This window comes from Carettochelys insculpta, chromosome 8 (genome assembly GCF_033958435.1).
Source record: "Carettochelys insculpta isolate YL-2023 chromosome 8, ASM3395843v1, whole genome shotgun sequence".
NCBI lineage: Eukaryota > Metazoa > Chordata > Testudines > Carettochelyidae > Carettochelys > Carettochelys insculpta.
In genome coordinates, this window is record NC_134144.1 from 13918244 (window position 1) to 13930625 (window position 12382).

Consider the following 12382-nt stretch of genomic DNA (forward strand, 5'->3'; position numbering starts at 1 on the left):
TTGTTCAAGGTATAGAATGCAGCATTAGATGAAGCTCAAAGTTGAGCACGTGAAAAAGAAGCAAAATGTGGACCAAGTCCTGGGAGCTGGGAAGGGCATAGACAGTGGGGTAGGAAGTGAAATCAGAAATATAGGATGAGAGTAGAAATATGAGGGGGCAGATTAAGAGAAGAATCAGTTTGATACTGAGGCTACAGGGCTAGGTGATTGGAGTTGTTGGTGATGACAAATAATGGAGACAGAAGGTTAGTAGGAAAGATGAGAAATCCAGTTTGAGTTTCACGCAGCAGCCAGATGTCCAGGCAGAGCTGTTTGATAGGAAACTAGAGACACCTGACTGGATGGAGAGGGCAGAGACTCGATAACAGTGATTCGAGCTGACCAGAGTGGGTGTGAAACCTCAGATTAAAGAAGTAAGCTTTCATTGACAGATTCTGTCACCATGCAGTGTATTCCGCCACAAATAGGCCCACTGATATCAGTAAGAGACCTGGTCAGTGGGTAATGTAGGCAAAGGAAGGAATTGCCTTCCCATAATTGACTGTACTACCTGGCTGCCTGTGAGAGCTGGAGCTGTGGTGCTGCAGCCTGGCTCCCTGGACACCTGGGGCCACAGCATATCGACCCCAGCCCTCTAGGTCATCCGAAAGGATCAAGCTGGGGCCGGGTGGTGCTTGGCTCCACAGTGGCTGCAGGGTGGTGGTGCTAATGCATAAAGTTGCTGAAGGGGTGGTGCCCTGTAGCAGAAGGAGCCGGGCTGGGGCTTCCCTTCCCCAACTGGGCCTTTGCTAGCTGCCCATGATAAAGGAACTACTTGGAATGCATAAAGGTGGCAGGATCTGGCACAATATGTACTACTTCAATAGAAAAAGTTTGTGAAGTTGCCATAGGAGTTTTGATTTGATTTGGGAGCAGGAACAGAAGCAGGACCCGGTTATGTCTCATTTGTTAAACTCAGTTCATTTACCTTCTCATGTGGCAAACCCGTTTGGGTTGCCACTGCTGCTATCCAGGATTCTGTAAACAAACATGCTTGTGGGAAGCCAAACCCTCGGAATGCTGTGTTTGATGGCAAATTGGTCTTGCAGGCTCGCCCCCGTACTCGAAGGTTGGGGATCTTGTAAGCGTTATCCGTTTTTAGCACAACATATTCAATTACCTGTAGTAGGACAGATTTTCCCTATTAATGTAGTTTCTTGGCCTTTAGAATTACAGTGGAACCAGTGTTAGCAAACCACACAGGGGACTGACAAAATTTTGTTGCTTAAAGGTGGAGCAGAGTTATATTCAGGGAGCTTGACTGTTCTGCTGCTAGTCAGAGTACATCAAGAGTAACACTGTTGAAGTCAGGATATTCACATTATTATAAAGCAAGCATGAGTGAGGGAAGATCTGCCCAGATTGGAGGGTGGTTTATTAAACTAAGAAGTTATATAATAGGTCTAATCACAATTTTGTATTTCCTATGTTCTTTGAACTTGATAGGAGGCAGAAGCTTTACTGGGCTCCAGAAACAAGAATCCATGCCACAGATGCAGGAAAACAAAAAATAAAACAAAACCAAAAACGAATAAGCCCTCCCACCCCCACAGTTACTCACCTTGTTTGTAACTGTTATTTTCCAAGATGTGGCCCACATCCATTCCAATCAGGTATGTGCACCACCCATGTATGGCTATCAGAAACATTTTTCCCCAACAGCTCCAATCAGGTCAGCCGTGGAGCCTGCTAGAGTGATACTTTCGGGCGCTCAATATATGACCCTGCTGACTCAACCCCCTTCAGTTCCTTCAGACCAAAACTATGCTGACACAGGTAAAGGGTACTGGAATGGATGTGAGCAACACATCTCAAAGAACAGTTATAAGAAGGTAACTTGTTTCTTCTTTGAGCGCTTGTTTATGTTGATTCTCATCAAGTGACTACCAACCTGTCCTTCGAAAGTGGAATCAGAGCTAATGAATCACAGATTGGAGAACCGCTGAACTGAAAGCTACATCCTCTCTGGTCTCGTGGGTGATGGCATATAGATGTGTGCCCAGAAGACCAGGTTGCCTCTTTGTAAATTGCCTGGATGGGCACCTGCATCAGGAAGGCATTTGACTAGCTTGTGTTCTTGCCAACTGGGCCATAATATCTGGGTCTGGGACCTTGACCAGCTTGTAGCGTGTATGAATGCAGTCTATGATCCAGATGCATTTTGATGAGGCTGGAAGACCCTTCATTTGTTCTGCCACTGCTATGAACAAAATAAACATGAATGGCCTTGTGTGTTCAAAGTTGAATGCCAGTGCTCCCTTGATATCTAGAGAGTGAAGCCTATGCTCCTGCACGTTATTAGCTTGTGGTTTGGGATAGAAAACTGACAGAAAGATGTCTGGCCAATGTAGGGAATGTCTTGGGTGGAAATGCTTGGTGTGGTCTGAGGTTTACTTTGTGCTTATGGAAGACCATGTGGGGATTGAAGGTTAGAGCCTTCAACTCAGGTACCCCATTGCCTGATGTGGCAGCCACCAAAAATTGCACATTCCATGAGAGATATAGAAAGGAACATGTGGTCAGAGGCTCGGGGTCTTGTGAGTCTAGAGGGACCAGACTGAGATCCCAAGTAGGTATATGTGGTCATGAGTGCAGGCATAGCCTTTTCAAACCATTCGAGAATTGCACTACCGTTTGGTTGATGAATACCAAATGCCCAAGGTCTCCTGAATGGAACATGGAATGTGGAGATAGCTGCTAGGTATACCCTGATGGATGATCCTGCTAACCCTTGTTGCTAAAGGTACAGCACGTACTTCAGGATGAGTAGTATTGGGCTTGAAGCACAGGTAAGCAACAGTGTTTGCATTAGCATGAGAACCTTTTAAATTAGCCAGGTACGTGGCCCTAGTGGAAGATTTCCTGCTACCTCACACATTCTGAGCATTAACACTTCTTTGGGTTTAACCAAGACGTTTTCCAGCTATGAGAGGTAGAGACTGGAGGCTGGGTGCAGGACACAACTGTGGCCCTGCATGATCAGGTCAGGGTGAAGTGTTAGTGTGATTGGTGTGTACACCAATAGCTCCAGCAGCATGGTGTACCAATACTTGTGTGACCATGGTGGGGCCAGCAGGATTACCTTTGCTTTGTCTCTGAAAATCTTGAGAGCACTTGGTGGGCAAGTGGGATCAGAGGAAAGGCAGTCTTCACATGGCAGCATTAAAGCATCCAAGGTGAATGGCTTGCGCCTCAGTCTGACGTGTGATAATATATGTACAGGCTGCCATGTGCCTGTGGATACTGAAGAATCCCCTTATGGTAGTCTGTAGCATGAGAATCTGAATGACGTGATGGTTTGAGATCTGGATTCTGGCAGAATTGCTCTTGCCTATACCAAGTTGGGCATCGCCCCAATTAATTCTATTCTCCTGACTGGCAAGAGCACTGATTTGCACACGGTTAAGGAGAGTCTTAGTCTCTGGAAGGTGGCTCTGAGTAACCTGATTTAGGACTCCATCTCCTCGCTGGGGCACCCTCAGTTGTTGAGGTAGGGATACACCTGTACCTACCTCTTGTGAAGACAGGCCACTAACATCCAACATACACTTGGTGAACACCCCATGGGTTGTTGATAGAATGTTGAATGGTATCACCAGCGTTTTTTTGTGCAGATACTTTTTTGTACTGAGTGCTGGCACCACAGAGCCCCAGACATGGGATTCGCTGTGGGACGTGGAGGACCACAGGGAGTCGGCTGAGTATCAGCTCCTCTTTTTTTTTTAAACAAAAAGGCACTGGTTAGCATCATGAACTGATAATGTTTGTGGCTGACCACAAATCTCAGGAAGATCTGTGGAATGGTCAGATAGCTATATGGAAGTACGTATTCTTCATGTTGAGGGTGACTTTACAGTCTCCTGGTTCCAAGTAAAGTTTGATTGTGCTTAGGGACACCACATGGAACTTCAGCTTCTCCATGAATAGGCTGAGCTCACACATGTCTAATCTCTGCTTGGAAGTATCAGCGTAGAACCTTTTGCCCCTTCAGCTCCTTCACTGTCCTTATACCAGCTGACCAATCTACAGCACCATGACACCCTCATGGTCTGTGGTCTTGGGCTTCTCTGAGTTGGACAGAGACTCTTATTGTTTGAGGCACATTCAACACAGGTTGAGTGGGCATCAAAAGGAACATGCCTTCTTCAGCTTGGCAGCCACAGTGACAACTGCTTACTCAATGACCCTTTTGGATGCCTGGGGTTATTATATGTCCCAGGGTGTCTTCTCTAGGGGATCTATGTTGTGGCCTCAGGACAGCTCCCCTCTCAGTTGTCAGAAGAGAGGCCTACCCCCACAGGAACCTGAAGTGGCCCTCTCTAGACCACCTCTGCAATTTGCAGACATGGGCACACTCAAGACTGGCCAGCACCTCAAGAGGAATCTGCCCTTGAACCAGTCATGGAGCCAGGTTCAACCCAACATTAACCTGGGCAGCTCAAGGCTCATGAAGACCCTGTACCACTACTGGTGACCTACTCTTCTTCACCTCATGAAGGAAGTGGCAGGATCATCTGAGGTACAGCCGCGACTCATTGACCACAGGGCATTCCAGGCCCTCCAATGAATTGCCAGAAAGGTATGCCTATAGGTGAAGAAAGTGGTTGAGGCAGATGCCGGTAATCAACTTCTGTGCTCCAGGACCACTGTTATAGAGTGATGCCAATGCATGTCTGGTGCTGGGTATGTTGCTTCTGAGCACAGTGCCAAGGAATGATGGGATGAAGTTTATCACGAGCAGTACTGGGTTATGGTGCTGGTCTGATGATGGAGATCATCACATCATTGCATTGTCTCCGGACAATGTTGGTCTTGAACCTAAGTGAGAGTGTACTGCACCGAGGTGGTTGGTGCCATGCCATGGTTGTCCAAAGGGACTGGATGAAGAGTAGACTCAGGTGTGTAACTAGGGGGCATGTAGGACATGCCATGCATATGGGCCCATGGCCACAGGGGACCCAATCCAGAGAAGTGGTGGGCTGTGGCATTCTCCTGCAGCTGCTCTTCCACCCACTGCCTTCTAAGAAGCAGGCAACCAGGCACATGAAAGGGGCTGGCTGTGGGGTGCCCTTGCCAGTGGGGTGCCCCAGAGACCCTAGACTTTCCCCCAAAACACTTGGGGGAGGGGGCTTGCAGCTGCATGGAGCCAGAATTCTGCTGCTCTTCTCCCCTTGACTACAAGGGACCAAGAGGAAGGTGCAACATCCCTGCATGGGGTGCATGTGAATGCAGCTGACGGGAATCAACATGAACAAGCACTCAAAGAAAAAATCATATTTAACAAGAAAAACGCATTACTTCCCATAAACAAATCTGTTCAGGACATTTTCTGTTTTGGGCCAGAAAAGTTACCACCAATTTAGACCAACTTACCAGTTCAGACTCATCTAGTGTACATCCAGCATTAATGTAGCACTCAATATCTGCAACTGTGATGCTGCCATCATTCATAAATCCCACCTGCAACATTGTAACCAACACATTAGAGATCTTTTCAGTCATTTAGGACAACTTGCTCTTTGTAACTAAATCAACCTGCCTACATGTGAAACACGATACCCAAACTTTCAAATTAGAGCTTGGCAAAACATTTCAGATATACGGTGTGTCTGCTGAACAATGCAGTTTCAGGACACCAGAAACTATTAGTGAATTCTGTACACATCTGCCTTACAGTTTAGGGCAAAATAATAAACTTTTGGGTTAGATTTGCCAGGGAACATAGACATCTTTCACAAAATTGAGGAGGAGGTGGTGCCTTTTATACATAGATGTTAGGGCATTCAGCTGGTTTGAACATCATCTGTATCTACCTCATTGAATCCTGCTTGAGTTGCCAGTTGCATAATAGAATTTGAATGTCTTTCACTTCCCTTAAAAACAGGTTTGTTTTGGAGACTATCCACCTTCAAATTATTCATTGTAATGTGGCTGGGAAAATATTAACTGCCTGAATATAAGCAGATGCTACTTTGCCTGTAGCATGCAGACTATGATAATATGAACGCACTTTAAAGCACTCAAACCAACTTTGATTTGTTTAACCATTACTTCAGTGGCCCCAACTTGCCTCTCTTTCTTGGTTTTCTTCTTCAGGTACTCAAACAAAAACAGGGCTTTCTCCCTTTTGATTAGGAAGCTCAGAGGCATGTTGCATTCATTATGGATGTCGATCCAATGTATTAAAAGTCTTTCAAGTTTACCCATTATGCATCCTTGGCCTTTGTTATTCAATACAACTTTTAGGTCCACCAACCTACGTTTCTGCCATTTCTTTTATCTTTTCTTTCTGCATGAAGATTGCATGCACTGTTGATGCCACCAAGTTCATTGCCAAATATATGTCTTTTGATTACTGGCCCTCTTCAATTCTTTTAACAACTTCAGGTTTGGTAGCCATGGATATTGTTTTATTTAGTTTTGTGACCTTAGTGTCAGCTTCTGAAGAAACTTTTTCAAGTCTAGGACCCATGATGATCACAAATAAAAATATTTTGGAGAGCAATATCACTCAGAGACAAGATGACGCAAACACATGGAAGCATGCAAACCCACTGGGAAGAGCTGGACAGCTAATTGAAATGAGTCAGCCTCACACTGCATTCTGCTGTACTCCTCCATGTTTGTTACTTACAAAGTGGACACTCAGATGAAGGTTGGTTCTTCTTTGCAGTGAAAATATGTTCATAAATTGAAAAATAGATACAAATTCATAAATCAAAAGTTTGTTATTTGAGGGATAGGTGTACACTTATTTACCCTTAGCCAGCTGCCTTTTTGCATTGTGACAGCCTGATGAAAATGTGGATGGTAGATTTAGATATCCTGAGAAAGCCTGGGCAGTGACAGACCACATTAGCCATGCTGAGTACAAGCCTGCCTGAATGTGTGGGTACATACTTGCCCATTCTCTACTCTGGGGAGTGAGGATCTATGAAAGGAAAATGCCTTTGGCACATCTGTAGTTAGAATCCTCCACATGGGCCCTGATCCTGCAGGCTTGACTCAGGTAAAGGTCCCATGGGCTACATGTACATTTGCATGTATAAGGATGAGTGGATATTTAATGAGAGAGTATCAATCCATTGAAACACTTGGGAATATTTTTTCTTATTCAAAAGCTTGGAACAGATGAGACAGGTAGATTTTACCTGCCCAATTTTCTTTACACAAATAAGTTATTATACAAAGTCATTTTCATGGGCTGGTTTCTGTGTTCCCAAGGCATTCCAAATTCCCTATGCATCAGCAGAGTTAGGTGTGCACAAGATTGCAGAACTGGTTCTTAATTCTTTACAACTATCCTGTTTTATAGTTAAAAGGTAATGGCTAAAGAGTGTCTTTTAAACAAATTAAGAAGAAACACAAGGAACTAGCATAACATTGGCCAGACAATACCCTGACTATTTTGCTTGCTTGCATCCATTTCTTTCAAATCTTGCCTCTCATCTATTTAGATTGCAAGGTCTTGGGAAGAAAGAACATTTCTTTATAAACTTAGACAGCACAGACTATAGTGGGACCTCAATCCTGACTGGATCTTTTGGAGACTACTGAAATGTAAATATAAAAATAATTCTACAATTAATAAAACAAGCAAATGGTGCATATATTTTGCAGAAGGACCTCTGAGAAGAATTCAGCCCATTCAAGTTTATTCCTGTGCTGTATTCATTCCTCTTTGAATAAGTTTGTACCAACTGATTTTATAATTAGTTTGCAAAATATTTAAGAGAGAACAATCAAATTAATCAAAATAAAACCCCAAACCTAAACCAACGAGAGACCAGATCCTCACTGAAAGTAAATTGCTGGAGCTCTATCAGTATCAAGTGAAGCCATACCAATTTACATCAGGTGAGGATCTTGCACAAGATGTTTCAGTGAGCTATTTTCCCCTCCCACTTACTTTGTATTTTCCAAAGAAAGGGTGTCGGCCTCCTGTGATTAGCATATCCTCATCTCGCTCCAGCGTAAAGCGGATTGGACGCCCAGTCCTAAACCAGACAGAAGATTCATTTTTATCAGTCCCATCAGTGCAAGTTACATGGATGATAAAGTTACTGGGCAAATTATACTCAGAGTAACTTTACTGAGGCCAGAGATGAACTGGACCAGTCTGCTTCTCAAGTGGTCATTAACCCCACACCAGCCATTCATTGCCCAGAAATGCAAAATACCCACTGCCATGTGGGTATATAAGTCTCACCCAGGAAGGGAAAGGATTTTAATTTTTGTTCATAGAAGGAAACAGGAGTAGAACACCTTGTCACCTGCCATTGTTTAGCCTCCCCACTTCACCCTATGCCCTGTAAGCAGTGCTGTCCAGCTCCTTGGAGACACACCCCATCCCCACACAGCCAGGTTTGGGAGCAGGAGCTATGGCAGGCTATGAGATGAGGCTCTGGGATCCTCCCTTGTACAAATCAGACAGCTACAGACCCACGAACTCTGTTGTGCAGTGGGGATGAATTCCTTCCCCCTTCTTCTCTGTGAAGTCCCCTTGTGCTGAGCTCTGCTACTCAGACTTGATCTAGGGAAATAGGTGAAAGATTTGGCTCACCAACACCAGCAGATTTCCTAAATCTCGAATGAGAAAAAACTGACCTTTTATTATGCCCCAACATTAGTGTAGTAAAGAATGTCCAATCCCTCTTCAATCTTCCACTTAAGGATCAGGCAGAATAAGCTGTATGGTTTTTGTTTAACAACTTGGCAACAGCTGGTTTCCCAGCCATGTCCAGCTAGGCCATACCAGCTATGCTCCTGAATGGACCAGGTGTGGCCTGCTGACTTGAATGGTAATTCAGTGGACAATTGTAGCATAATGAACTGTGCAGCACATTACTATGGCACAGGTGGCATGGTACAACACCAGCAGTGAAAAGGTTATTGTGGGCTCCCTATGTTCAATGCAGCACTTTTGGAAGGGAAGCTGTAACACTTATTATTGATGATGAAATACACCTAGGAAGATGGATATTTGGAAGGCAGAATACATGCCTTGTTGTGAATATATCAGGGTCACACAAGAACACATGGATGCCAGCAAATTGCACCTTGTTCAAATTCTGCCTTAACTTTATATCAGTGTAAATCTGGATTACCTCCATCTACTTTGGTGGAGTTACTCCAGGTTTACAATGATGTAACTGAGATCCAGTTCTAATCCTAACTTTTCTAGTTGCATAGGATTACCTTACAAAAAGAGGACACTTCTGAGATGGAGTGTATCTGTACCAGTACCTACTAACTCACATTAATGTGTTAGGTATACATAGTGCATTACTACAATGTGAATTGGTAAGTACTGATACAGAAATACTTGCTCTCAGGGGTGTTCTCTCTTTTGAATGGTCAAATATAGTGAATGTATAGTTGCATAAAAAGCAAATTGATCCATGTCTGCCTGTATGATACAGACAAAATGGATAGTTCCCTGTGAGAAAATGTTGTGCACATATTTAAGCTGGTGATTACACACTCATACAGATGGACATTCAGTTGCTTGACATGTGGAGCAGAACCTCTAGAGCTGGCTTTGGTTTGAGCAGTAAGAACTGAATGAAGTGTTCAAAGCAATTGCTTCAAATATTTAGGGTGAAATTCACACCACATTTCCTGAACAACACCTGAATTAATGGGCTTTTGTGTGCTGAATGCCACATATAGATATCCTCTACGTGAATCACTGTATGTAGGTTTCCATACGGGCCTTCTGTCAAAGGTTACATTGCAGAGGTGTAGCTGGCTTGTTCAAGTCGCTATCCATGATTCCTTACCAAAGAGATGTTAAGGCAAAGTGAAGTGTATTCAGGCTGATTATGTCTCAGTGTTCATGCCAGAGGTTCTCTCAATTCTTTCTAGTGGTTTTGTTTCAGTAAAAAGCAATGAAAAACTCTTAAGACGTACTTATTTGCTGCAACTGCTGCAACTACAGCAAAAAATGCAGGCTTTGTAATCTTCCCTCCAAAGGCTCCACCAACGCGTTTTGTGTGGCACATGATCTTACTGGACTGGACATCTAAAGCTGAAGCCACTAATTCCTGTAAAAGTGAATTGCTACAATTACATGCCAATTACTTATTTACCAAAACCAATAATAAAAATGCTTAGGTTCCCCCCAGCTACCAATAAATATAAGAAATAAAGGAGCATGGCCAGATTTTCATATAAATGCTACTAGTGCAAACCTGGTATAGTTTCACAGAAGATAATGGAATCTCCATTCTGAGAGCAGAAACTAGTCCTTTTAGAAGAACAGAAACTGAGCAGTATCTCTGGAACCTACCAAGCACTGTGGGTAGGGATCAGTCCCCCACATGAAGGACAATGTTTAAACCCTGTTGAGAGCATGTCTGAGGAAAATTAAATTAGTATCTACTCTATCTAACACTAGGGCTGTGTCTACACTACAAAAAGAACGTTGAAGTTGCTTATTTCAAAGTACAACTTTGAAGTAAGCAACTTCAGAGTTGAGTGTCTACACATACCCTGCTTTGAAGTTAAATTTCAAAGTAGGGCACTACTCCAGGGAATGGAGTAAGGAATTCAAAGTTGGGCTCCCTACTTCAAAGTTAACTTCGAAGTAAGGGAAAAATGTATGTGGACTCTCTGGTGGCTACTTTGAAGTAGTGCCTAACTGCAAAGTTATCTTTGAAGTTAGTTTCTAGAGTAGACACACCCTAAGGGTACTACTAACTATTCATAACAAGAGAAAACCTCAGTTAGCTGCAGCTTAAGACCATGCAGATTTCCCACTCCAGTCACAGGAAGTAAGACGGAACCAATGGAGGAGTTAGGGCAGCACTACCTCATGTAACCGGGAAGCGGATATAGCCACAAGGTACGAATACCACCAGGGTTGAAACTGCTATTTGGGGAGGCAAGCTCCCTAGCCTGTGGCCTCTCCCATCCTCCACCCTGGCCCTGTACCTGCCTCACTGCCCCACACCCTCCCCACTGTCTCCCTCTTCTCTTTCCTTACCCATTCTAGCCATGTCCCTGAACCCAAATGCAGCAAATGACATTTGGCAGAAAAAAATTCTTCTAAAATTTCTTTCTAAAGAAAATGGAGCATGTTTTCCATGGTGTGCCAGATTGTGAAGACTGGACATGAAGAAGTTACTTAATTGAAAGCACTAAATATGAGAATAAGAAAAAGTCAGTCACAAGTTTTTTGATATACCCTGGAGTTTGTCAGATATTTATTTGCAAAACTTTTATAGTAAGGACAAGTCAGTTTTCCAGCTGAATACAAATTAAATATTATGGAATACATGATGCAGCCCTTTTCTGTTTTATGATTTCATTATCAGTATTTCTAAGTTGATTTTATACTGTTAAGTCTCCATAAAGTAATTATTCCAGATAACTAGCTATTTAAACTCACTGAAACAAAGACGTTATTTTAAACTAACCCATCAGAGCGGCTTTGTGTGTTCATAACAAAGTTCATTTTTTAAAATAGGGACACTAATTTATTTTGTGTGATTTTTCATAATAAGACATGTTTGTGAAATTTAACTATATATTTATGTTAAATATGTTTCCAAAGATTTTAGGTAAATCAACAGATTTTAGAAGCATACTGATTTTGGTGGGGGTTTCTCTTAAAAATAATTCATTAAACTAAAAACCATCTGGCTCTCAGCCCAGGCTGCAGAGCAGGGAGTTCACTCTCTCTTATCAGTGGTCTAAGTGCCTCTGAGGTTACAAAACAGTCAGAAGTAAAAGGGAAACTCATTTGTCCAGCTATCTAGAAAAAAAAAGAAATGTTGTCCCTTTAAGAGGATGAAAGGAGGGTAAGGATGGATAGAAATGCAAGGAAGGCTTTGGAAGCAAATTTTTGTATTTATAGTAATTAAAATATGTATTTTAGATGAGGGTGTTATCTCTGAGGATTTAAGCATTCAATGCTAAAGCTAAACACTCACATTATGTATCTAATTAATTAATTTAAAACAAATTGTAAACCAACGTCCTGTAGACATAATAATACACAACTGCTTTTGTCAGTAAATTGGGTTGGTACATGCCCGTTAAATGGTTTCATTACTATTAAAATGCCTCTTCCATAGGTTCAACGTTATGCTAATAGATCTGGCAAGCTGGAATGCTTTTCAATTTTAAGTTACCAGATACACTATGGGGGAAGACTCACCATTCTCCAACCTGCAACACTCTGCAGTGGGAGCCTTCAGGAATGGTCAGAATAGGAAGGGGGAGAGGTTGAGCGCTAAGACTCAGGGGAGACATTGCCTCCCTTTGCCTCGTACACCTGCCACCCATGACTACTGCTACTCTATGGGTACTGCTAGGCAAATCTCCAATGGGCTGGGCA

At 43.0% G+C, this 12382-nt stretch overlaps 1 protein-coding gene across 3 annotated transcripts in view; it reads right to left on the bottom strand.

Moving 5' to 3' along the window:
- LOC142017196 (aldehyde oxidase 2-like) overlaps window positions 1-12382 on the bottom strand; it is a 107994-nt gene that overhangs the window by 35347 nt on the left and 60265 nt on the right. For all 3 annotated transcript variants that reach the window (XM_075001913.1, XM_075001912.1, XM_075001915.1), the window contains 4 exons: window positions 9952-10085; window positions 7949-8036; window positions 5413-5499; window positions 968-1159 (listed from right to left, as the gene is read on the bottom strand). In XM_075001913.1, the coding sequence (XP_074858014.1) occupies window positions 968-1159; window positions 5413-5499; window positions 7949-8036; window positions 9952-10085 (501 nt within the window). The remainder of the gene's footprint in view (window positions 1-967; window positions 1160-5412; window positions 5500-7948; window positions 8037-9951; window positions 10086-12382) is intronic.